The 27,547-nt window shown below is 39.2% G+C and overlaps 1 protein-coding gene across 15 annotated transcripts in view; it reads right to left on the reverse strand.

Moving 5' to 3' along the window:
- AKAP13 (A-kinase anchoring protein 13) overlaps nt 1–27,547 on the reverse strand; it is a 346,439-nt gene that overhangs the window by 110,271 nt on the left and 208,621 nt on the right. Inside the window, exon 1 of one of the 15 annotated variants that reach the window (XM_032262402.1) lies at nt 14,207–15,230. The exons of the other annotated variants lie outside the window; for them this stretch is intronic. Coding sequence (XP_032118293.1) covers nt 14,207–14,287 — 81 coding nt within the window. The 5' untranslated portion in view covers nt 14,288–15,230. Of the gene's footprint in view, nt 1–14,206; nt 15,231–27,547 lie in introns of those variants that run through there. 15 annotated transcript variants of the gene reach the window in all.

Here is a 27,547-nt window from a genome sequence, read left to right on the forward strand (position 1 = left end):
AATAATATAAGCAGAAACACCTAAAACTACCAAGTAGTTGTGAATATCTGTAATGCTCAAAGGCAGAAGCCTTGACTTTATTCAATAACCTCTAAAATACACTTCTGATCACTTTAGTGAGAAGATATTAAACTCTTCTGCTGATAGAGATCAACAGTTTTACTATATATGCTAAGTGGCATAAGGCAGAAAGCTAGAGGGCATTTTGTCAAATTTATAATTGTTTAAAAATAAAATAAATGAAAGGAATTAAACTGCTTGCAAATAACCAGGCAAACTACAACCACATGAAACAAATCACTTTATCATTTGCTCTCTTCAGCTATTTTACTATTAGAGAGGATAAACAGCAGGAACCAGGGCCCATCAAGGATTCAGTTCCTGGTGTGTTACAAAATGATGCCAAAAATTTAAAAGTAATCCTGAATGGAACTGAATCTTCAACAGGTTCCCTGGGATTACACATATTAAAAAATATATATCCTTTCTGAAATGTACTCTTAGGTGTGCACAATAAAGAAGTAATCACAAATTTTGTAACTTTATCAACACCATATCCACATCTTTCAAATAACTGAAACAACACATTTTCTTTAAAAAAAAAAAAAAAGTCATTCAGAGAAGAATTTTCTCTTAATTTTAAACTGCATTTCATTTGAAACGAGCCAAATTTTACTTACTGTAAAATAAGTTTCTCAACAAATAGAACCATTGTACTGCAATACAGAACTATACTTTTAAGCTGGAAGGGAAAAAAATTGCTTTTCTCCACCCACTCTCCCCGCAACCCCGATTCTTCCTGTAATAAGAGGCTGCATGAATACAGCAACAAGTTTAGATAGTTAACAGAAATAAAAGAGCTCAGATGATCCTTTAGTGACAGAGTCAAGAATCTGGAAATGAACTACTACCAGTTACCATATTGCTCTCCTACCATGACCTTCGACAAGTTTTTTGGCCACCATTTTAGAAAATCCTACTAAAATTCTGTTTCTTAGAAGACTTTTCATTACCCTCCCAATACCACACGCCATTCCATAGCCAATGAGTAAAGTGAACATTCTTTGCCTTGACTATGCAAGTTACCAAGACTCTCTACTTTTCCTGTCATTTTAGGCACATGTGTACATAAAGTGAGTTTCATATTTTGCAAAATTATATACAACACACTAGTATAACAAAATTAAAGTTAAATATCTTTAAATACATATAATAATTTCTGAGTGACAGTGATGAGAACATATTCACGTTGGGAAGCAATTCTCCATGTCCCTCTTGCATTTCTGCAGGTCTTGTCAGCAAAAGCCCTCTTGGACCTTTTATTCTACACTATCTACTCAAGACTGTCTGTGTATCAGACATCCTCAGAAGATAATAAATATTGTTTCCGTCTGAAGCAAAGGGCAGGCTTGTTTCTGTCCAGTATAATAAAGATAATGTCTCAGTCAAGGGCAAAGGTCACACAGGCTTACTATCCACTGTATATAAATTTCTCCTTTCCAACACAGATGTCCAAGCTGCCAAGAACAAGGTGAAAGCTGGATACCTAATGTCAGTGGAGTCTTCTGAGGGTTTCCTGCAGGAAGTCGGGTCCCAGGCTCTAGTTGTTGGCTCTTACATGCTACCCATCCCCAGTCCTTCAGCAGATTGATGCAGTGGCTAACGCTCACATAATAAATGCTTCAAAGAACTGGCCAGAAATCGATGGCAGCAAGTGGAAATTTGGGGCATACACCTTTTGTTGATGAGTTGTAATACTGAAGCACACATTACAGGAGATAGCTGAACATTCTCTCAGCCCAGAGCAGCAAACACATGAACGTCAGACGTCTCTAATATAACATTTGTCTTTTTCCCAGTGGGGTAAAATAAGGCATAATTGCAGGTAATTATTGCCAGCTGACCTCACGTCAATAAAACATTCTGCTTAAGTGTTTTTCTTAAAAAAATAATGATCATCATGTTTCTTCAGGTTTAGATTTCTCGGCTGTGACACCTGGAACCCTTCGTGTTGCCTGCATGGGGCTTAGGAAGCAAGGGAACCCAACAGGAGGGTGATGCTGATGCTGCTGGCTATGCAATGCATAATACATTTATCTCCCTCTGACCCTAGAATCCCTTAACTTCAGCCAGTACCCATGAAACTGTGTCAGGATGTAAGTTAACTTGCTAGCTTGCAAGTAGGGTCAAGTTCAGATCATCACAGTTCTTAACAATTAGTATATATTATACAGTATTAAAATTTTTACACACAGCGACAGCCAAAAATCTCTTGAACATGTTACACCTCTGTGGCGCAATCTCCTAATCCGATTGTATTTTCAATTGGGTGGCTACGTCTCAATGACCACAAGACGACAACTTATGTTCCTTTTAACTTTCCTGTAGTTTCCCAAATTTTCTTCAATGGTTACATATTTCTTTTATTTTAAAAAAAATTCACCTTGATAAACTTATTTTGTAACTTCAGGCTGATAAAAAATTGTATACATAAAAAAATAGACATAAATTCAGGTTGCAAAGATAGCAGAGAAAGTTCCCTTTTATCTCCCCTCCCTTCCTCACCAGTTTCTCCAACATTAACATGTTACGTAACTATGGCACAGTTGTCAATACTAAGAAACCAACAATGGTACATTACTATTAAGTAAACTCCATATCTATTTGCATTTCACTTGTTTTCCCACTAGTGTTCTTTTACTGTTCCAAGATCCCATCCAAATCGCCACATTGCATTTCGTGTGTGTGTGTGTGTGTGTGTGTGTGTGTGTGTGTGTGTATGCGTGCCTCTGTGTGTGTGTCTGTGTGTGTGTGAGGGGGGAGAGAGAGAGAATTATTTTGCATTTTGACATCTTTGAGATGTAATTCATATACTAGAAAACTGACCCATTTAATATATATAATTCAATAGTACTAGTATATTCATAGAGCTGTGTAACCATTACTGCTATCTAATTTTAGAACTTTTTATCTTGATAAAAAGAAACCCTATGCCTGTTAGTAGTCATGCCTCATCCCCGTCCCCTCCCCTAGTGCCTAGACAGCCACAATTATCTATTTTGATCTCTAAAAATTTGCTTACTCAGGACATTTCATACAAATAGAGTCATACATTACTTAATGTTTCATGTTGGGTTCTTTCACTTAACAAAATGCTTTTGAAGTTTGCCCATGTTGTAGCATGTTACAGTACTTTACTTATTTCCAAATAATATTCTACTATATGGATATATCCGTATTTTACTTATCTATGCATCAGTTGATGGAGATGTGGGCCTTTCACTTTCTGACTGTGATGAATGATGCTGCTATGAATATATTCATACATGAGCTTTTGTGTGGTCATGTTTTCAATTCTCCTAGGATATACCTAGGACTGGAACTGCTGAGTTATATATAAGATAACTTTGTTAAATACTTTAAAGAACCGTCAGACTGGTTTCCAAAGTGGCTGTACCATCTGACAATTTTTCTACATTCTTGTCAACACTTGTTTTTGTTACCTTTTTGATCGTAGCCACCACAGTTGGTGTGACATGGGCGCTCATCCTGAGGTTTTTTTTTAATGGAAAATATTTTAAAATCTATTGTTGCTTTCTAGAAAAGGAAAACAGTGTGAAGATGTAATGCTCGCCATGCTGGAATGCTTCTTTCCTTATTTTGTAAAAAAAAGTGTTAAGTATCTTCTACGTAACAAACACTGTGCCAAGCCTTAAGAGCAGAAGGAGTCAAACAGCTTGTCCTCAAAGAACTCATAGCTTATATGCGAAATGTGAAAATGTTAGGTCAGTCAATAAGCCTACCATAGCATCTTGCATAGTAGGCAATGAAATGTGTTTTCACTTGGACAACGCATGGTGTAATTAGTAGAGATGGGAATGACACTGAATGGAACACTATACAGCATCCAGTATTTTCAGTGCTACATATATTTCTGGTTGGGTCACAAATGTTATATATACAGAGACACTGGACCGGAGTAACAACTTTCTATTTTAGTTCATATAGTGTGTATATGTGTAAAACAGAGAGAATAGAGAAGGCAGAGATGGCACACAACAGTGTCTAAGAGCCAGAGAATTTAGGAGATTAGAGCTTCACACAATCTGCTGCAGAGAAGTCAAAGTAGATACAAAACAAAAAGAAGTTACTGAATTTGGCAACTGTGAGCTCAGGAGTTCAGGACCAGCCTGGGCAATACGGCAAAACACTGTCTCCACAAATACAAAAATTAGCTGGGTATGGTGGTGGGCGCCTGTGATCCCAGCTACTCAGGAGGCTGAGGTGGGAGGCTGGCTTGAGCCTGGGAGGCGGAGGTTGCAGAGAGCCAAGACAGTGCCACTGTTCTCCAGCCTGGGCGACACAGCCACTGTCTCCAAAATAAAAAAGTATATAAAAAAGGCTGCAAAATAACTCATTGTATTTCTAGATTCACGAAACTTTAAAGTACCATCATGCAGATTTGACCTTTTTACAGACCTGTGAGAAGGCACGTTGCCATTTTAGAGAGTAAGAAAATACACTCAGTGAGGTTTGGTGATTTTTGGAGAGCATACATGTATGTGGACCATATTGTATTCATAGCTTTATCTCTTAAAAGACAGTCAGCTTCCTGAGAACAAAATCACATCTATTTCATGGATCACCCCAGCGAGTAGTAAGTGTATGGTTCATGGTGGATGCTTAATGAATAATCTTTGATTTCATTATTCTCAGTGGTTCTGAAGAAAAAAGTGGAGAGACTATTTTAGGATTTTAGCTCTGCCTCCCTTTATTAGACCCATAAAACCTGAGGCCAAGGGAGGCAAATAATTTGATGAAAGTAATAAATATTTCAAAACAGAGGACTCAAGGTTTCCTCACTTCCAGTCCACCACAAATTTCCCCCTCAAGAGTCTCTTCTTGTTCTTTTCCCTTTTTCTTCTTTCTCCTTTCATTTTCTCTCCTTCCTCCACTTCCTTCCTTTTCAGACAAATAAGCTCTGCCACCCCAGGCTGGAGTACAGTGGTACAATCATATCTCACTGCAGCCTCAAACTGCTGGGCTCAAGCAATCTTCCCACCTCAGTCTCCTGGGTAGCTAGGACTACAGGCATGTGCCATCATGCCCACCTGTTCTCTAAAAGATGTTTGGAGAGACAACGGTCTCATAATGTTGCCTAGGCTGGTCTTGAATTCCTAGCCTCAAGCAATCCTCCCATCTTGGCTTCCCAGAGCATTAGGATTATAGCCATGAGCCACTGTGCCAACTTCTTATTCTTAACTTTGTCTCAGAATTCAATAGTAATTGTTTAACAATTTTTTAGCCTTAAATTGAATAAGTTTGGGAAAGTGTATTTAACATCTTCAAGAAATATCTGTTGGAAAACAGTCATTGTTTGATTTAGACAAAAATATTTAGAAAATAAGGTATTAACGAAATGACACAAATAAAATACAAAACTGTGGATACCCATTTTTTCAATATCAAAATGCTGTAACTGAAAACACTACTGTTTGTTTGTTGCTGGCTCTGTCAATTACAAGGATCCTGTGGTTTTAATCACCAGCAGTTAATTAACAATGATGTCCTGAGAAGGCTCACTGTCTCTAAGAACACAAGAAGCTTATGCATATCTGAGCAAGTTCTCTCTTCTCAATTAGACTTCATTTACAAATATTTAAAAGTAAAACCCACACTGGAAAACAGTAAGATTTCAAATAATTCAGGACTTCTGCACCAGGATTGGGAAATCTAGCAGAAGAAGCCTTCTTAAAGCTCTCTTGTCAGCTACACACTGACCCATCCACACAGCTAGCCAGCAGTACTTCTGGAGGAGTGCTCGCTTTAGGCAAGGAACCAGGTTAAGGTACAGCAACAGACAGGAAGGTGAAAAGACGTGACTCTGATTACAATTTGCCTAGTACATCCCATGGTTTGTAAATATGATTTTAACACAAAATGCCTTGGGTTATGAAGCCTCGACATCCCAGGATGATAGATATATCCATATATCCATATGAGTCTATTAATTATCAGATTCAGTGAGGTAACTCCACAAACCATGGCTTATAGGTTGGGGAAACACTGATTAATTTGTGTAATACAATAGGTATACAAATAACTAAAATCCATAAAAGAAAGTCTCCAGCATGAAAATAATTCCTGCTCAAGAATCTGGGAAAAGCTCAACGAAAGCGCTGGTATATGAGGTAGGCTTTAAAAGCAGACAATATGCTTAAGAGAGCAAGATGGTAAGGCAGGGATCTAGTTATATGAAAAAAGCATGAGCAAAGCAGGTAGGACACTCCAGAGATGGACTTCCACATCACAGACTCCTTCAAGAATCTGCAGAAAGCCATGGAACCCTCACAAGAACATGCACGCCTACGTCACAATCGGTGGTTCTTTGCGTAGCCTTATAATCCAGGTTAAAGACCTTTGCTCTCAATGTTTTTTAGGAACACAAAAAACCCAACAGTAGCCGTAACTGTAAACTGAGCAAGGAAGAACAGGAGATACAGCTACCATGAATTCAGGCTTTGTTCTCTGACAAGGGTGAACCCTGCCAATCATATAAGCAAGGGAGTAAAAAGATCAGTATTATCCTTGGCCAGTAACTCTAGATGTGTACAGATAAAATGGGAGTAGGGAGGAAGAAAACACAGGGCATCTGAGACACAAAGGCCAGCTGCGATGAGCCTGAACTAGTCTAGTGTATATTACACTACTAGTGTAATCTGGGCTGGGAAGCACATAAAAGGTATACATCAGAAAGCTAGTACAAAGGCAAAATTCACAAAAATAAGAGAGGAAAACAGGTCACGGATGCACAATTAACAGATACAGGAAATCGAGAGGGAAGAAGATGATGTACTCTATTTGCCCATGTTGAGTTTGAAATAGCAACATGTCTTGCAAATGGTTACAAAAGTTTTGGAAGCTTGACAGAAAGGCTGGTGCTAGCTTCATTTGTTCTTGAGGTAATGGATGAAGAGTGTGGAAGAGGCCCAAGTCAGAGCACGCAAAAAGGACAGGCACGCTAAAGGGAGCATTCACAGTAGATCATACCTATCTACAGATGAGGTGGCTTGGAAAGCTCATACTTGCTGGACTCTTACAAACACAAACAGGACAAAAGTGTGCATTAGGGAAATGCAAATCAAACCCACAATGAAATAACACTTCATATTCAATAGGATGGCTATTATTGCTTAAAAAGAAAGTATTAGTGAAGATGTGTTGAAACTGGAACTCTTGTTCCTTAGGTAGGAATGTAAAATGGTACAGCCACTGTGGAAAACAGTATGGCAGTTTCTCAAAAAAGATTAAACATACGATTACCTTATGATCCAGCAATTCCACTTCTGGGTATACATGCAATTGCCAGCAGGAACTCAAACAGGGATTTGTATATCGGTGTTCATAACAGCATTACTTGCAAGAGCCAAACAGGGGCAACAGCCCAATATCAACTGATGGATGAATGAGTAAACAAAATATGGTGTATACTTACAATGGAATATTATTTTGCCTTAAAAAGGAAATTCTGACAACATGCTATAATATGAATGAACCTTGAAGATATTACGCTACTTGAAGTAAGACAGTCACAAGAGGACAAATGTTGTATGACTCCACTTATAAGGGGTACCTAGAGTAGTCAGATTCATAGAGACAGGAAGCAGAATGGCAGCTGCCACACTAGCAGGCAAAGGGAATGGAATATTAGTGTTTAACAGGTAAAGAATTCCAGTTTGGGAATATGAAAACATTCTGAAGAGAGAGCTGGTGGGATGGTTATGTAACAACGTGAATGTACTTAATACCACTGAAATACATACCTAAAAATGGTTAAAATTTATGGTATATACATTCTATCACAATTAAGAAATGAGTGTGCAGCAGTTAGAGATATGTAAACTTGTTTAGAGAAAAGCAGGCAGGCAGTCCACAGAGTCAGAGCCAGTAATCTGGGCCAGACGCTACCAGTCACGGTCAATGTCATTAACCAGAGGACAAACTCCATGTGTACCGAGTGTGGAAACCATGTCAAAAGATGTATCAGCATTTTCAACCACATCCTGTGAAACAGCAATACCAAGCATATCATATTCATGTGTGAAGAATATTGTGCTTACTATAAAGTAAGCTGCTTAGGAGATGTAAAGTGGATTACAAAACACCTCCCCCTCCTTCTGCCCTATTTCAGAATCACTGATGTGGCAGATAAATGTGTCCTAGTCTTGGTTCTATTCATCAACAACTCCATAGTTGTTGTCTATTAAACAACAACTTCTTTCTCATTCAAACAACCAAGGCAACTTAAAGGCCAGGCTAGGTGGCTGCACTTGAAACGCTGTCAGAGCGCTTCCTTCCGTCCTGACAGCCAGGCTCTGAGTACATACGTGCAAAGACAGCTGCAGCTTTTGTTGTTGTTGAAACAGGATCTCGCTCTGTCACCCACACTTAGTGCAGTGGCATGACGGTGAACTGCAGCCTCCAACTACTGGGCTCAAGCAGTCCTCCTGCCTCAGCCTCCCAAAGAGCTAGGACTACAGGCACACACTGCCACCTCTGGGTTTTTTTTTTTTTTTTTTTTTTTAAAGCAATGAGGGTGTTGCTATGATGCTCAGGCTGGTCTTGAACTCCTGGCCTCAAATGATCCTGCTGTCTCAATCTCCTAAGGTGCTGGGGTTACAGGTGTGATGTGAGCCACTGTGCCTGGCCACATCTCAAACGTATACTGCAGGAAATCAAAAGCCACCAGATATTTTTTATTAGAAGGATGCTTGTTCTCCTGTTAGTCTCTTTTGCAAATGTGATTCAAAGACTGAGGTTTTCACACTAACAGATAAACTTGTTTCTTATATTATCAACACTCTTCTCAGCCAGTTCTGAGACTAGGTTTGAGAAAAGATTCTGATCATCAGCAGAATTAGGACACAGGATAGGAAGAATCATCAGTGTTGGCACTGCTAATAATTTGAGTTTAAAGAGAAAAATGAAGATAATCGTGCATCTTTCTATTCAGATTTGCCCTTATGGAATCTTGAACTGTGAACAAAGTATAGGATTGGCAATTGACTAAATGGGTAGGAAAGAGAATACGTGATTTAGAAAAGCAAGTAGCTGGAAATGTGGAAAACAGAGATTTTACTATTAAACATCTGTATCTTTTGGAGAGACATCACCAAAACACACTTTTTGGCTCTGATGACATTTAGGATTCTTTAGCTAAAAAACGCAGTCATAGGTTTTCCTTTGTACATACTATCTCCATGACATCCAGTTCATGGACACCACAGGTATTCAATATCCAAACTTCTGGTGAATTATGGTACACATGAAACATGGGATAATGGAAGCTACCTCAGAAGAAATGCCACACCTACCCAGGTAACTTTTAAATTTCTGATCTGAAGCCTATGGACCCCTTGTGATTATCTCTAAACCACACCCACAATGTGTTCCCATCAGTCAGAAAATAGAGCTGTACATATTTTCAGTGGAGAGGGAATTGCCTTTGTTTCTGGCAGTGTTTCTGTTACTGTTTGTATCTGAACATCCTAATAATACAGCTCATGGTTACGCCCAGCCTTCCCAGCTACTGCCCATATTTACTTCCTCTGCAACTGTCTCAGGAGATCCTGCCTGAGCTACAAGATTGAACAAAAGGAAGCAAAAACCCACCATCCGGACATAGAAGCCAACACTTGAGTCAAAGTCTTTTCAGGGAATCGGACTGTATCTGAGTGGCTATATATGTGGCTGTCTTCAATCCAGAGCTTCCTTATGTCTTTTGTCTTGCTGCAATGTGGAAGTCTCTTACAGTGAGCAAATTTTTAGGCAATGTGTGTATCTCTGCAAAATGACACCACAATTAGAGACAGACTACTCCTCCTCAGCTTGAGCCAATAAGCTCCTGTGGCCTGCCCAAGCAGTGTGGGTGGGGAGGGGATCCTCCTCTGTTAAGTATTTTCATTCAATGTATACAAAACATGGTTGCAAGTCTTTTAACCATGCAGCCAACATTCTGAATTACTGCCTACAAAATACTCTGTGTAAATCATCAGTAATAAGAAGAATCACATTACTATTAACAGGCAGTATTTTTCCAGTTACCCAAAGTTACAAAATTAGTAAACCAGCAGTGGCCCAGGCTGAAAGCAGTGTAAATCAGCAGTTAATCCTTGATTCTGACCCGCTTCCTTTTGGTACGCTAATTTTACAGTCAGTTTCTGATATCTGCTGTCCTCTAGTAATGCTCATCATGAGCTAAAGTTGGCTACTGAACTCAGTTAGGTGAAAGCTCCCATCAGTTACCAGCTTCTGAAGTCAACATTACCTTTTTGAAGGATGCTGAGAAAAATGGGCATGTTGGTACCAAAGGGCCCCTGCCAACAATTACAATTCTTCCACATCCCATTTTTAGCATATGATTCACAGTTACCAACCGCATACTGCAAGAGTCAGATGTCATGGATGCATCAGGAAAAGGGGAACTGGGGGCATGTCATATACAGAGGAACAGGAATGTGTGTATTATCCCGGGAAAGAGAGGGATAGGGGACCAAGGAATACTATCAACTTAGGTTTTATTGCTTAGAAAAAGTTCAGAATAGAGGTAGTATTTCAGGGGTATTGGGGCTTGATGATGGGACACAAGAGCTAGTGTGAGGATGACACTGGTATATCCAGCCTCAGGGAAATCTTACAAGAAGGTCTTGATACAGAAGAGTTATCATGAAACTATGCAGAACTATCAAAGGAAGCAGGGCAGAATGCAGAAGAAGCCAAAGAACGTGTGAGTGTATAACACAGAATGAGAATTTTGAAGCTAATCTACAGTGAATTATTAGGATGCCAAGGGGAGAGATTATAGTTGTAAATGTGGAATACCAAAGTGACAGGCTCACAATTTAAACTCTGTAATTATTGCCATAGTTCATCTTATCTGTTATATAAACACCATTTGTATAACATGATGTTTATGAATCCATGCTACAAAGATGAATTCATTTAACAACAAATGTTTTGAATGTTTAGATAATATTAATGAATAGATGAAAAATGACAAACTCCTTAGTACAAAAAGCAAACTTTCATAGATAAAACTGGAGAACTTGTACATGATGGCTTGAGAGTTCATGTGATATAGGTACCCAACATACCTGTTTTTTAAAAACACTAATAGAAAATACTGAAATTCAAAATGATTTTGTAGAAATAATTGGAGAGCACTTCCAAATGGTTTTTAAGAACTGTGAGAAAACTTTGCTAAAAATCATGGGACAAAATGAACTTATATGCCATCGTGTACCTGTCCTAAGTATTGTAGAAGGAATTCCTGTACTGAGAAAGAAGAGACTAAGATAGTAAGACTTCTCCCAATATGAAAAGTTTAAGACAGATAAAGAACACATGTATATATCAATAAAAGCTAATATACATATTCATCTAATAAGAGGAACTGACAGACTCAAAAAAGAGGTCTAGGATAGCAAGAAAAACAAGGACTTTGAAAACAGTCCAATCTGGAACTGTACTCTATCATCAATTACATATGAGATGTGAGACACTGAGAAAGTTATTAACAACACAAATCTGTTTTCCCATATGTAAAATGAGACAAAGAGCAGGAATGTAAACATTAAAGGCCTGTGTCTCATATCCATTTACTTCTTCCCACTTCAGACCACAAAACCCTCTTAACCTACCTGTGCTGTCATAACAGGAGGCTAACCAATTACTCCCAGAATAATCTTCTCGACACATACACTGAGAGGTAAGGCATCCTCCCCACAGCTGTCAAGGCCCTGCTCTTCCAGGTCCCACCTATGGCTCTGGCCTTCTCACCCCAGAACCCCACTTTCTACTCAAGGTGCTCCCGTCCACCACAATGACCCTGTCCATTCCTTCCCTCCTCAGGGCCTTGCATTTGCTGTTCGTTCTTTCTAGAACGCTCTTCCATAGTACAGCTATTGTCTTTCCATCCTCTGGAGATCGGCTTTTTAAATGTCTGCACCTCAGAAAGCTCTCCTATCTAAAGACCATTTTATCTCAAACAGTTCTGCCCATTATTCCCTACCCAGCACTCATTTCCTTCAAATCACTTATAACAGTTCGTACTTATTTCTCTATTGTCTGTCTTCAAGCAATAACGGGATAAGGGCTGTATTCCATGGCTCGCATGGGATAGGTATTTAGGTTTCTTTAAGTTTACAGCTCTCAATGATGTTGTCTTCTCCATCTTCAAAGCAAAGAAACTAACACCAAATGTCCCCGTCTCATTTCAAACTGGAAACAGGGTGTTTTCAAGACTCCTTGTGTTTATTTACTAATGACTATTTTCTGAGAAGTGAAAGAAATAAGTATTTTCTGAGAAGTGAAGTTTTCTCTACTGAGAATCTTTTATTATTTATTGGGCATAATAGCATAAACAAACAAAGACAAACACCTTTATTCGCTGTAGGTTTGTGAAAAAAAAAAACAAAACAAAACACACACATTCTTCTCACTCAAGCTCTTCATACCCCTCACCATGCTCAAGAAAACCCTGAGGCTCTTCACATGAATATAGGGTAAAAAGTAACTGCCTGGCAAGTCCCAAATGAAGTAACATATATGGAGGTGCTTCATTAAAACTATAAAACAGCAACTCTGAGGCCAGTAAGCCTGTACTCGTTTAGCTCCACTCACAAAGGCTTTCACGCCCACTTAGAGCATAAACTATTATATATTTAAGCATTATTGTAAATGTCCAACATTCTTGTGATACTCAAAATTTTCTTTTTCTCCTCCTTTTTTCTCCCCACGCACAGGCGGAATCATAGGGTATTGTGCACATAAAGATCCTAAAACAAGATTCTCCTAAATGTGTAAGGACAAAAATTTTAAAACATCACTATGATCTCACAGAGGAAATCTCTTTTCAGAGAAACCAAAATGAGTAATATCCTGGAACAATTTCAAAACACCAAGTTACCAACTGCTGTCAGCCTAGGCCCAGCAAATAAACTACCTGACAGTGATTATGGAGACAATGACAACACTCTACCACAAATCACAACTCCTCTACCCAGTGCCTTGCCCAATATGGCATTTCATTGGTTTCTGTGTCCAGCCTTCTCAGCCCATTCCTTAGCCTTACTCAACCAAAGAAAAAAAAAAAAGACCCAAGCAATAAACTGAATTGATACATCAATACAATAGGTCCACTATTTCCTTGACCAGGACAATACATTTCCACTTTGCTTAAAATCACCCTCACCTCCACATATGCCCGCACAAGTTCAGATACTGAGGTTCTTTCTGTCATCTATGAAGTGCTTGGTTGACTTCCAATTTCCCCTGCCTTTGCCAGAAAATAGCTAAATTTCCAAAAAGTGCTCTTTGAGCTGTCCAACATTCCCAGACTCTCATCTTACGGCCGGAGGAGTTCTTACTAATTTTAGATTCAAGGATGCCTTCTGTGAGCAATTAGCTATTCAGAGTCTCCGCCCCCATCCTGCTTAGACACCCAACATCACTAATGCTGAGAACACAAACAAATACAGCTATCACCAGTTAGAAGCTAACTCTGAAAAGCAGCCAAACCAAGCCAAAAGGTCAGCTCTGCTACCTTAATAAATAGGTTTATTGGAAATCTTTCCAAAAGAAATAAATGTTGCCTGTCTTTCCCCTAAAGAATTGAGTGAGACAGTAGCAGAAAAGACAGAAAAGACTCAGACAAAAGACAGAAAGTCTTAAAAGACAGAAGCAGAAAGAGAGACAGTAGCAGAAAAAACAGAAAAGACTCAGACAAAAGAAAGTCTTAAAAGACAGAAGCAGAAAGAGAGACTGACAGAGAAAGAGACCAGGCAGATGGGGGTGAAGTCTGGGGGCGGAAGGGTGAGAGAGACAGAAGGACAAACAGAACAACTTGGAAGGTGAAATTCTCCCTCTGTGATTTTCAACAGTATCAGGTTCTCCCAAGCATAAGAATCCATTTTAATGCAAGTAAAATTAAATTTCACTACTATGTGGTTCAATGCTGATTCCCAAGCACCTCCTGCTTCCTGTTCAGATATTCCTTTAAGAGCCTTATCATCACCCCTCACCCTCTACTGTGCACAGATTTCTCAGCCTTTCTCCCAGTACAAGAGGGCCAGGGACATGGCTACTGGGTTCAAAGAGATAAAACAGCCTGTAGAGCTCCAGAACACATGAGGTGCGGCCCCCTTACCTTCAGCAATACCACGTCCACAGTCCTGTCCACCTTGGAGATGTCACAAAGGCTGTAGCGCCTTTTGTGCCGTTCATACATTTTGCCCAAATGCAGGAAAGAACAGAGAAAATGCAAGAAGTATATCCACTGTTAACTTGGGGATCAGTGATCTCATCCAAGTCCTGAGTTCCAAATTTCTCACGGTGAGGTGGAGATCTCTGCCTTCCAGGATCCTCTATAAAACTCCCAAAGGGGTTAAAAACAATGAATTCAAAAGAAACTGAGCAGAATCCAATTCCTTGAACTCACTGAGAACTTGGTGGCAACTTCAGAGTGCTCGAATGATGAGTCAAGAATTCATAATATAAACAATAAATACCTCCTGATGCTATACTTTGTGCAGCTCTTGACTGAAAGAGAAGCAAACACCATTTCCATTACTGGCAACAACTTCAGTAAAAAAATTAATACACTGCCTAAGCATAACGGCCGATACACGTAGGGGAAAAACCCAAACAAGCAGTAAAACTCCAGTATATACTTTGCCAAGAAGAGGGAAAGAAACGAAGACGGCTCTATTTCAAAGCGATGACATGAAAAAGGTCATTAGATTCTGTTCTTGCTTAAAACAAAAACAAAGACAAAGACAAAGAAAATCTACTTTTCCTTAAAGACAAAAAGTAGAAGCTGGGAGATGCTTTTCAAAGCAGTCTTTAGAGTCTGTCTCTTGTTCACCAGGCAGTAGGGCTTGGTTTTGATTTAAGTTGAAAATCTCTAAGGACAGCAGAGTAAAAGGAAAAAAAAAAGACCACTCCTGCTGTACTCCCTCCCTCCCTAGACAGCCCTTCGCCGCCCCAGCCTCCTCCTCCCTTTTTCCTTCTCTCTCAAGAACGTCACTGCTTGCCCTTTCAGCTCTGCACCCGCAGCCTTGGAGGTTTGAAAACCCAACTGCAGTTGTGGGAACATGATTAATCTAGAGACTAATAGAAAAACAAGACTTCCTTTTCCAACCCGCTTCTTCTTCCTCCTCTTCCTCCTCTTCCTCCTCCTCCTCCTCTCCCCTCCAGCCCGTCCCCCTCCCCCTTCGACCTCCTTATGAAAAAGGCTCTGTCAGGCATTGCAAGATGCAGCTCAGTTCTTTGATGTCCGAGTAGTATGCTAATAAAAGAAGGGGGGTGTTATGCTAAACACCACGAGCGTGTACAAGGAAACTGAAACTGCCCAAAGCATACACCATACCATACCTCCCTGCCAAATGCAAACCCGTGATTTAATAGGAGAAAAATGTTAGCCAAATATTGCAGTTATGTCTCTAGGATTGAGAAGTGGCTACAAATGTGTCTAATAAGGATTAAAAATTATCAAGAGTTAAGCTTTATTTTGGGGGGCAGGGAGAAGGGATGTAGTTGATTTAAAGAAAAGAAGTGGAACAGAGGAGCTCTGTGCATCTTAATACTTTTTGTGACCAAGAGTAGCCGCCTGGCTGGGACTTCTCCTTCAATGTTTCTATGCACACTAACTGGGTCTAGAATGTGCGTCTGCTACTTCATCTGCCCGTTTTCTTACTATTCCAGACCCTTCTAGCCCCCACCCTATCTAACATTCTCAGGGATGGACAGACTTCAGAATGCATTCTCTCACTTCGGACATTCTCTTACTTGGATCAGAAATGATTTGGGAGGGAAAAGGATGAGGAACTATGGGAAGCAAAAAGCAGAAAGGAGTGAAGAAACAAAAGAAAAGGGGTAAAATTTTTTCTAGAAGCAGCTCAGATTTGCCTTGAGTTGGCCAGCCTATCCTTAGCTAGGCTGTGAAAGCAGGGGCTCAAATACCGCAACAGAAGGGGAGAAGAGAGATTTAACACCTACATTTCTGTTACATTGCAAACAAAGTTGGTGAAAAGGTTTTGCAGGAGCTAAAAAAAAAAAAAAAAAAAAAAAACAGGTATAGAAAAAGTTATAGATGAGTCTCCATATCCTCAGGCCAGGTATTCAATTGCTGATCAGCTAAAAGGAGGGTAATACAGCAAACTCTGCTAAGACTGCAATGCAGACATTTTTCTCACCTATCTATTAATACACTACAGCCTTTAATCTGAAATAAAAGCCTTTTATCTCCCTATGCCTCACTGGTTCATCAAGGAATGAAGGTGGACAACCCATCCCCCTCATGCCCCCAGTGAGCGTTGGCTCTGCAATAGTACCAACACGTGCAGAGAAACATGTTGCTTTTCATTACAAATGAGGCTAGAAAACAGTAGAAACAAGATGATTTGACAGATTTAAAAGTTGTAAATAAAATTCTTGCTCAGGCTTATCAAAAGCATGGGAACCCCCAAAGATTTACAAATACTTCCCAACTATGTGGTCTAGGGCAAAGATAGAGACTTTGGGCTTGAATGTATAGATAAACTGAAAGTTTACTATCTTCTGTAAAAGCTTTTACCAAGCTAGTATGCAGAGCTCGCCCTTCTCTTTTTCTGAACACAGAGCTGCCTCCCCTCTGTCCGCAATATGGTTTGTTCCTCATTGCCACTCCCTTCGGTTTTAATTAGAATCAAATGTTTCCTGCTTCCAAGGTTCCCAGGCATCTGTCTCTCCAGGGATCAGATGAGAGATGCTTTAATCACCATTAAAACCTTTCTACAGGCCAGGCGCAGTGGCTCACGCCTGTAATCCCAGCACTTTGGGAAGCCGAAGTGGGTGGATCACAAGGTCAAGAGATGGAGACCATCCTGGCCGACATGGTGAGACCCCATCTCTACTAAAAATACAAAAATTAGCCAGGCGTGGTGGCGCATAGTCGCAGCTACTTGGGAGGCTGAGACAGGAGAATCGCTTAAACCTGGGAGGTGGAGGTTGCAGTGAGCCAAGATCGCACACTGCATTCCAGCCTGGCAACAGAGCAAGATTCTGTCTCCCAAAAACAAGTAACAAAAAACAAAAAAAAAACCTTTCTACCCTAACCCTGTCCAGTAACTTAAATGTAGATAATCTATATCAATGTAACAGATATTTTGTGCCTTAACAGTGGAGGCAAACAAAAGAAATAAATAACAACATACCTGTTTTCAGGAAGTTTATATGACAAACTTGCTTTAAAATAGTATTTGCTGAAAGAGCCTAGATTACTGTTTGAGACATATAGACTAACCTTTTTATTTCTAACTTCCTGCTTTTGCCACTGACTAGAAACCTAGATTTCCTGCTTTTTCTGCATATTAAAAGGATAATTCCTTACATATTCTGTTTCTTCTTGGAAGACAAATACCCTGGGTGGGAAACAAATGCTCTGGGTAGAGAAAAAGAGTCTGTGCTGCTTTCCCCTCTGGATCTGCTCCGCATTCCCCAACAGAAGACAGAATCTGCAGACTTGTGCTTTTGCAGTTGATGTGACAATTCCAAGTTTTTAACAAAAACATCTGGAACCACTGAACAGTAATTCTGTTAGGATTCTGAAATACAGCAACAAATCATTTCATATCTAAACCAGAGCTGAGAGTTACAGATTTAAAGGAGGTTTTGAGTTTATTTCCCTTTTCCTTTAATTTGGGGAACCTGTAGTAAAATATTTTATTATTTACAGCCATACTACTTAACAGTAGTTACTTCTAGTATTCATTTTATCTCCCTTCTCTCTCCATCCTGCCCTCTATCCACAACAAAGGATCCCAGACTCTTTAAAAGCAACCAATGCTTTTAGTCTGTCTCATGCCACAGGCCCAACATGCATTCTTAAAGATTCCAGAAAATGTTCAACATGAATTTGGAAGAAAAAAAAAATATTCCAGAAAATGAAATATAAAAATATTTTATACATCTTAATTTAGCTATAGCATGTGTGCTCATGAATTAAATTTTCATTTAATTTACTTAACTACAAGATCTAGCACCTTACCAAACTGTTTAAGCATTCTTACATGTCAACACTGTGGCTGCTTTAGTTCAGTTAGGGCAGAAGCCCGTCTGAAGTCTCACAGCAAAGTTTCTGAATTAGGACACCACCTAGTGGGGATGCTGAAGACCCAAACCGAACACCAAAGTCCAGTAAATATTTTGAAGGGTGGGGATGGGGTGGGAGTCATCTTCTGCTACTAAATATTTTTCCTGAAACCCCAAAGGGAACATAAAGTAGCAGCATGTGACTGGAGACTGGTTAATGACTCATCAATGCTCAATTTTACTCTCTGCAGAGAACACAAGGTACTAAATGAAAATCAAGGGTTCTTTCTCTTCCCAGGTGTGCCACTGTCTCACTGAGCAACTTGAGATATACTAGTTTGACCCTCTGGACCAAGATTTCCAGAAGTGAAAAATGAGAGAGATTCGACGCTAGATCGTATCTAAAGGTCCTTCTTGCTCTAATATTATAAACTGCCAGTCTGAGACTAGGGAGTTATTACCTGCCATATGTTTCATAGGATATGGGTAGATTCAGAGGACAAAGAAAAGGGAATCAACACATTGTCTTAAAACTTGCAGAAAACATTATTTTGGCATAATGACATTTTCTACTCTCGCTCTTCACATGAAATGGAAAAGAAAGAAAAGTTTACCACAGTCAACAATTTTCATTAATCTATGATCTCATTCACTTAAATATAGTGAATCATCCAGATTTACATATATATATAGGTGGTAAAATTTATTAGAATACAGATAAAACAGCCTCCACCTGAGCAACTCCTGTCCACTTAGCTAACAGACTGCTTCAAATAAGAGGAATGAATATTTGAGAGGTGAAGGAGTATCTGAGACATAAAAGCAGAACATGATTTACAATGGCTGCCAAGGCATTGTCTCCAACTAGGGTTTCCTTGTAAATTTCAATGTAGGTGTTTGTTTAGGTGCTAGGTACTATGGCTCCGGCAGAAGCAGGTCTACTGTTCTCTCCTAGCATTCACTGACACACAGATTTGAAGGTTACAAGACAGTAAAAGTGTAAAGGAGAAGGAGACCTAGAAGGCCATAACCAGCATTTCTTTTCAAATTAGTAGCAAGCAATAGCCAACAGCTCCTTTCCTTAATCCTTTACTGCCTTTGCAAGAAGAAACTGTAAGACAATTTAACTGGTGGCAGCAAATTGACAACAGCAACAATTAAAATAACAACAAATTAATATGGAATAATATAAGAAAACTATCTTCATAAACTTGTGCTCTTTACAGGAACAAGGTCTCATGGAACTTACATACAAATGTTAAATTCTACTAAAATTACCAACAGCTTTAAGAACTAAAAGGAGGGAGGAAGGAAGAAAGGGAGATGGTGGAATCAGGATTTCAGTTTGGAAAATAGTGACAAGATAGTTTAATCTCGAGGACAGGTCTTCTGGAGCAAGATTTACTAACCACAACATTTACTGAATACCTCCTGTTTGCCAGGAGCTTCCAGAGATACAATTTCATTTATTCCTCATAAAAAGCTGTAAGGTGAAATTTTACTGTCTACAAATGAGGAAGAGCAGCCCTCAGAGTTTAAATCAGTTATTTAACATCACACAGCTAATAAAACAGGTTTGCTTTAAACTCAGTTCTGTAAATCAATCTTTCCACTACATCTTATTTTACCACTTGATAAATCCCCCAAGAAATGAAACCATAACAGAGAAAAGTTAGAATTTGAGGAAAGAAAACTTGGGATTCATTACTCATCAACAATATTCCTACATCTGATTTTACATAAATGTCAAAGGACAGAAAAAGATGTTATTTTTTAAAAATAAAAATGCCAAGTGATTCTTAATTTCACATTAATGAGATTCAACTTCTCTGCCAACACTTCAATATTTGACATTCCACTTTTAAAAAGTTTCTCACTATAGTAACACCTTACAGAAGTCAGAATGAACAAACCGAGCACACACACAGACAAAAAGATCTGTGGATATCGACAATTGTTACCCGGGTCTCTTCCTTAAAATGAACAGATCCACTGATCTGGCTTTTCTCTATGGAGCAAATATTGGTTATTTCTTTTGGCAGCATTTTTTTTTTTTTTAATGTCCATCGTGGTTCACCACCCTCTTCAGGCTTCTCTCTCTGAGTCCCACAACTGTTCCTCAGGCAAAAGGGTACCTGAGTCCTCCCTAGTTAGTGTCCTTCTTGCAAAGTGGCCGCACGAAAACAAAATCCTCGGACATGGTGCATACTGGGATACCTAAGACGAGACTTAGTTTTCTTGACACACATACCACACCACCAGAAAGATAAGCGTATTGTGAAATAAATTTACTTCCCATATTTTTTTTTCAGTGTGACTTATAGTATGTCTCCTTTATACTATAATCTTGTGATTTTATTTTAAAACCTCCTTTATAGCTTTCTGTATAAATATATTCTCTCAAATAAACTATCTCATTTGTTTTAAAGTTACCATTTTAGCCTAAAGAGAGTATACTGAGTCTCGATTCCATCACTGAAATAATAGGTGTTCCTCCAAACTCTGTGTCATTTATAAATCTAAAGAGCAAGGCTAATGATGGAACCCAAAAGTACATCACTAAAAGCCTCCCCGGGTGGGACATCTGTCCATCAATCGGGACTCCTAATATTAAGTAAAATGCTGGTCTATCAGCTGCAAAGCCAACTGAATTCTGAGCCCCATTCCTCCACCTTCTATACAATGTAGAATAATTAGTAAAACTTCTTCCTGAAGTTAATACATACTAAATCTATGGCATTCTCCTATTCAACCTGTCAAATAATGCTATCAAAAAGGGAAATGAGACACTACCTATGCAGTGTACTGTTTGATAACCATTTATACTGTCTATTTAAAACCAGATCCCAAAGACTGTTGTATCTGATAAAACTATAAGCCATATTTACTCTTAGCTTTGAATCTTCTAGCAACATTTCTTTTTAGCATGACCAAAAGAACACCACATAAGACAGTCCAGCACTGACAAATAAAAACAGAAACAAATGCTACTCTTTCTCTTCATAATAATACAATGTCACAAGGACTTCTTCTCACATGTAGAAATCTTAACAATTTCGTGAATCCCGTAAGTGCAAATTTTGGAGTAAAATTACTATAAATAATAGCATCCCTTTCTTTCCCTGAAGCATTAAGGTAAAAAGAGTATCTTTTTTCCACACTTACTTACTTTCTCTCTCTCTTTTTTACAGGGTCTCACTCTGTCGCCCAGACTGGAGTACAGTGGCACGATCTCGGCTCACCACAACCTTCGCGTCCCAGGCTCAAGCGGTTCTCGAAACCTCAGTCTGCCGAGTGGCTGGGGATTACAGGCATGCATCACTACTGCCCAGCTAATTTTTGTATTTTTAGTATAGATGGTGTTTCACCATATTGGCCTGGCTGGTCTTGAACTCCTGACCTCAAATGATCCACCAGCCTCAGCCTCCCAAACTGCTGGGATTTACAGGAGTGAGCTACCACTGTGCCCTGCCTACTCACTCTTTAACATGCTAATCATACCACCAAATAGTCAATTCAAATGAATTCACAACCTTGTACTTTTCCCCACCCAAATAGTTGGTATATACACAAGTGCCAAATGCATGTGTGACTCAGACAAAACCACTGGTTTAAAAAAAAAAAAAAATATATATATATAATATATATATATATATATATATACACACACACACACACATATATATATATCAGATTGTAATCTAGACCTTGAAAATATTTTTTATCATTAGTTAATTTTTAAATAGCTCTATTGAAGTTTAATTTACATAAACTGCACTTACTCAAAGCATAATACATGTTTTAGGAACATTTAAGTTTTTAAACTGTATTATCAACTTTTCCTAAACATGCTTTTAAGATACATCAGAATTTTTAAAACCTGGAGTGCCAAGAACACTAAACATGGCAAACAGACTAACAATTTCACATGAAAAATCTCAACCAAGAAATTTCACATGGAAAATTCATAACATTATTGTGACTGTATAGTACAACTCCACGTCACTGCCCTAAAACTTCAATAAGCTTTTCAGTAAATAAAGTTTAATCATTAGGCAAATATTTCTTGAACATGTACGCTTGGCACTAAGGATATGGCAGTGAACAAAACGGACAATAAATACTTACAATCCTCTATGTGACTGGCCCTTAGAATATGTTACTAACCTGAGACTCGCTGGAAGACTAGGAATTAAACAGGCAAAGGGTGTATGTGTGGATGGTGGTATAGGCAGGCAGCGAAGGGAAGCCAGGGAGACTGACTGGCATCTAAGTTCAGGCAGAAGACTGCGTGCTAAGGCCCAGAGGGAAGAAAGAGCACAGAGACAAAGGATGAGGCCATCCCCAGTTGAACATGTTACTTGTGTTCACAAGTGTATGTCACTACAACAGGAAAAGCAACTGAATAAGTGTTAGCAAGGGAAAGGCATGATAGCATCTGTATTTCAAAAATATTTTTTTCTGGAATACACTCAAAAGACAAGAGGGAGCAAGCCTAGAGACAGATAAATTATAAAGCTGTTACAGAAGTTAGATGAGAAATGACAGTGTGATCTCAGGTGCTGAAAGCAGAGATCAAGAAACCAAGAGTCCAAAGATATTTAACATTAACAGGATACTGGCCATTACGGAGGGAGCAGAACGGAAAAGAAGTGTGTTGATGGCCTAGGCTTCTGTCCTGAACGACTAAGTAAAGGGTGGAATGCAGCAGAAGAAGGTGGCAGGGAGAGATTAGATGATGAATTCACTTTCAGAGACAGTGAATCTGAGACACAGAATCTCAGAGATATCTGAGCAGAGCCATGGTAAGCAGCTAAAAAGTGTGACTGGAACTCGGGAATGGCTGGGGTTGGACATTCAGATTAGGGAATTAACACACAGATGTGACATCCAGAAAATGAAATGGAGAAAGTATTTCAAAGAAAGGATAGTAAACAGTGCCAAATGCTATAAAACGGTCACGCAAATACAAGATCTGGATTTTGCTAGGCAAATATTTTGTAGATCTTGGTGAGGGTAGTTCTGGTGTAGTTGTAAACTGATGAAAACTGGATTTAAATATTCTACTGTTTCACAGGGGAAAATATATTCTCTTTGGGGGGAGGGCGCAGGGGGAATGGAGTTTCGTTCTTGTTGCCCAGGCTGGAGTGCAGTGGAGTGATGTAGATTCACTGCAATCTCTGCCTCACGGGTTCCAGTGATTCTCCTACCTCAGCCTCCCAAGTAGCCCGTCACCACACCCGGCTAATTTTTGTATTTTTAGTAGAGATGTGGTTTCACCATGTTGGCCAGGCTGGTCTCAAAGTCCTGACTTCAGGTGATCCACCTACCTCGGCCCTTAAGTTCTTTCTATCTGTATACTAAACTCTTCTGAGTTTTCTCTTAAGACATTTTTTTCCTTTAGACAAAGTGCCTTAAGTGAATCCTTATATAACGATTGCTCTAAGATTTCTAACCTGGCAATAAATACTTTAAATCGTTAAAAACTTTAAGAAGTAAACAAAACACTGACAGAGAAAAAGGACCATTAACAGTAAGTGAGTTGCATGCATCATGACCATCCTTTTGTATACTTTTGATTGTGTCAGAGATTTTGCCATAGAAACCGAAGTCTAACACTTGAATACACACACTGCTACCCTGGTCAGGAATATGAATAAATGTTTCATACAGCTAGAGAAGGGAGGCGGGGTGGACAAGTGTTTTGGCAAGGAAGTAGAAAAAGAAGGGAAAAGGCAACAAGTGAGAAACTCCCTTTCCATATGATCATCTGCGGAAATAAGAACAAATTTCATTCCACAAAAAACAAAGGCAATGAGGTAAAAGGAAACAACGCTGACCTTTACTGACCATAATTCTGTAATGGGATTTCATCATCATCAGCATGCCAAGGTCAATTAGTAGCAAACTAATGACTATTAGCCAAATTTATTTACCCACTCAGCAAATACTTAAGCGTCTGCTGTAGGTGAGTTGCCCTGTAAGGTGCTATGAGAGATATACGTACATGTAAGACATTTCTGGGTCCTCAAAGAAAATACAGCAGGAACAACTGTATGAAACACAAATACAAGACAGCTCGGGTAGGTAGTACCGACGAAAAGCGGAATTTCAGCAAACGGAAGAGGATCTCTGGCTGAAGTAATAGAAAAGACGCTGTTTTAAAATAAATGGAAGGAAAGAGAGAAAATGCAAAAGAGAAGGTGGGCGTCGTATATAAAGGGTGTGAGTGAAGGAAAAGCTGTCAATGAATGCCAGGTAAGACAGAGGAATAGGACAATGCCTGGTTACATGCATCAGATTCATACAAGGGACTGATATGACATTGGGTAGAAAAAGCATTAACAGCACACATGATGCAAAATGAAAGCTGCCATATGATCTAGCAATCCCACTACTGGGTATGTATCTAAAGGCCATGAAATCAGTATTCACTATCATGTTTAGTACAGTGTTGACAACAGCCAAGATATGGAACCAACCTAAGTGTCCACTGACAGATGAATGGATAAAGAAAATGTGGTACACATACACAACAGAATATTATTCAGCTATAAAAAAATAAGAAAATCCTGTTATTTATGGCAAGATGGACGAGCCTGGAGGACATTATGTCAAATGAGATAAACCAGGCACAGAAAGACAACCACCGTAAGGTCTCACTGAAAATGTGGACTTTAAGTAAGCTGATTTCACAGAAAGAGTACCATAGTGGTTACTAGAGGCTGGGACAAGGATGGGAAGAGGATGGAGACAGGCTGGTCAATGGGCAGAGTCACAGAAGGAACAAATGTAGTATTCCATCACATTGCAGGGTGGGTGACTATAGCTAGCAATAATTTACTGTGTATTTCAAACTCGCTACAAGAGAGGACTTTCAATGTTTTCACCAATAAGAAATAATTAATGTTTGAGGTGATATGCTAATTATCCTAATTTGATCATTACCCATTATATACATGTACCAAAATATCACACTGTACTCCATAAATGTGTACAACTATGTGTTAATTAAAAATTTAAAAAGCATGTGATGTTATGCTAAAGAGTTTAAGACTCTATTAAAGGGCAGCTGGGAGCCAGTGAAGATGTTTGAACAAAGAAGTAATGTGATTTATGCTGTCATTCAGAAAGGCAGTACAAATGTCTTCAGCTTCATCCAGTCTAATCTCCCTTGCCTGGATTTCAGGCTGTTCCATGACCCTTATCCAATCTCATTTTCTACTGTTCTCCAAGATAAGCCTAATGCTTGTGTCTCAAGGTTCCACAATCAGGATGTGGTTCTTCCTACTTCAACGCCCCTAGCTCTTAGAACAATCATGGTTTCTAGAATTCCCTCTCTTGCCTACCTACCTTAGCCAAAATCCATCCTTTAATTCTACTTTCCCAACTCAGCTCTCTCTGCCTACTCCAATCCTCCTTATAATGCCCTCCTTTGCACCACTAAGGGGCTTAGACTCTGCCGTGCTGACTCTATGGCATCCTGCCCTGTATTGTTCACTGCTACTGCATGCTGGTCTGACTCTAAGCAAATAATAATTGCCTTAAAGGCAACAGCCATTTCTCAGATTTCTCCAGCGTGCCAAAAATGATATGAGACATCCAAGGTGAGATGAGTAACTGATAATGTCTTCATTTACCATCACAATCACAACCCTAAGACTTCAATGGCTGACCAAATTTAGTTATTAAGGAGAGAAAAGAATTTTGTCTGAAGTAGTCTCTGTATTTATTAGAAGAATACAAGTCCTGGCCAGACACAAAAACTCCTGCTCAAAATAACCACAACCCAAGGAAAATTTGAATCCCACATAAAATAAAAATGTACTACTTTAGGAAATTACTTGACTACTTCTTACTTTGTTTTCACTGCAGCAAGAGTATCTCTAGCATAGTCATACAGTCAAACAAGCCAAAAACTGATTCAGCTTCCCATGGAAGACTTCCCTCATCCCTCCAGGCAAATACACACCATTGTAGAATCATGTTTTCCAAAAAATGGGGAGGTACAACTTGCTCTTTTTATCAATTGTCCAAAAAAACAAAGGACAGGGGAAAAGAGAGAAGTCCTTCATGAGAAAGCCTATTTGTCAACACTACTGCCTGGTTAATTCTGGCATTCACTCATACTCAAAGCAATAAACTTGCTTCTGTTCATTTAGAGATTATCATTTGGAGCTTGTATTTTGATGATTTTACTCAACTAGGACAGACATTTTAATGTTCTGGAAATTTTTAAGAAAGTACAATATAACTCTGGTTACCTTAGAATACACTGTAAAAATTTGCTTTGGAAGAGTTATCACAAAAATATGTTTAAAGAGTGGGGAATCCTCCTTTACTTAAATCCATACTAGCAGAGACCTCTCATACAGGAAAAATCAAAGGAAATGAAGGGACAAATGAGTAGCTTACTGACTTTGTTAAGCTAGCATAGTGGTTAAAAGTGTGGACTCTGGAGCTAGACTGTGTTAAGCAAGTTATACAACCTATCTGTTCCTCAGTTTCTCACCTATATAATCGGTATAAAAATAAAGGCAAGTGGTTAAAAAAAAAAGGTTGTTGTGAGCAATAAATAATGTATGTTACATTTTTGTCTTATTTTTAAAAAGGAGGTACTGAAGTCAGCCTACAAGGGGGCATATAAAATAAAACCAAGTAACTGTGGTAAATTCTGACTCAAGTCGGAACTGAAAGAACACAACACCTTTGCTTTCAATCAGACTGCCATATCCCCTCTGGGTCTATTTGGTATCACGGCACAGGAAAGCAGAGGGAGGAGTGAACTTTTCCAGTCCTCGGCTAACTGGAGAAGGCAGGTAGCTACCTCAAAAACTACTAATAAAGGAACTACTGAGTATCTGACGCTGTTTTACGAAGAAGTGCTTCTTTAGAAGCCAAGAAAGAACACACAAGTGTTAAGTCCCAAAAAAGAAAAGAAAATGAAAAAAGCAAAGAAGGAAAGGAAAAAGCCTCTTCATCTGAGGCAAAGGGAAAGAAAAGACAGATATTTATAGATGTTTCCTGGCCAATCCCCAAGTGCCTAATTTGGATTGAACTTAAAATGTCCCCAAAACAATCCCCACCCAGAAAGCTGAAATACCAGTGTGACCCACTGGGTTAAAGAGCATCTGGCTCTGAGAGGTGACCCTGAGAAAGAAGTCTGGCACCATGGCCACTTTTCCGGCCTTTTCTGTCACTTTTCCTTGCAAGATTCTTCTACTTGAGTCACATAAGTTACTGTTCTCAGACTATTTTACACCTGGCTGCCATGATGTTCTTCCCAGTCTAGGCAAAACCGGACAAGTCTTTAAGATCTCTTCAACTGTGGTCACCTCCATGCCTCCACCAAACACCTCAGTCAAAAAACTGGCCTATCTTGCCTGTAACTCCTTTAGAACTGTGTTAGCACTCATCC

The sequence above is a fragment of the Sapajus apella genome, unplaced genomic scaffold, assembly GCF_009761245.1.
Source record: "Sapajus apella isolate SASKATOON/1434 unplaced genomic scaffold, GSC_monkey_1.0 scaffold129, whole genome shotgun sequence".
Classification (NCBI taxonomy): domain Eukaryota; kingdom Metazoa; phylum Chordata; class Mammalia; order Primates; family Cebidae; genus Sapajus; species Sapajus apella.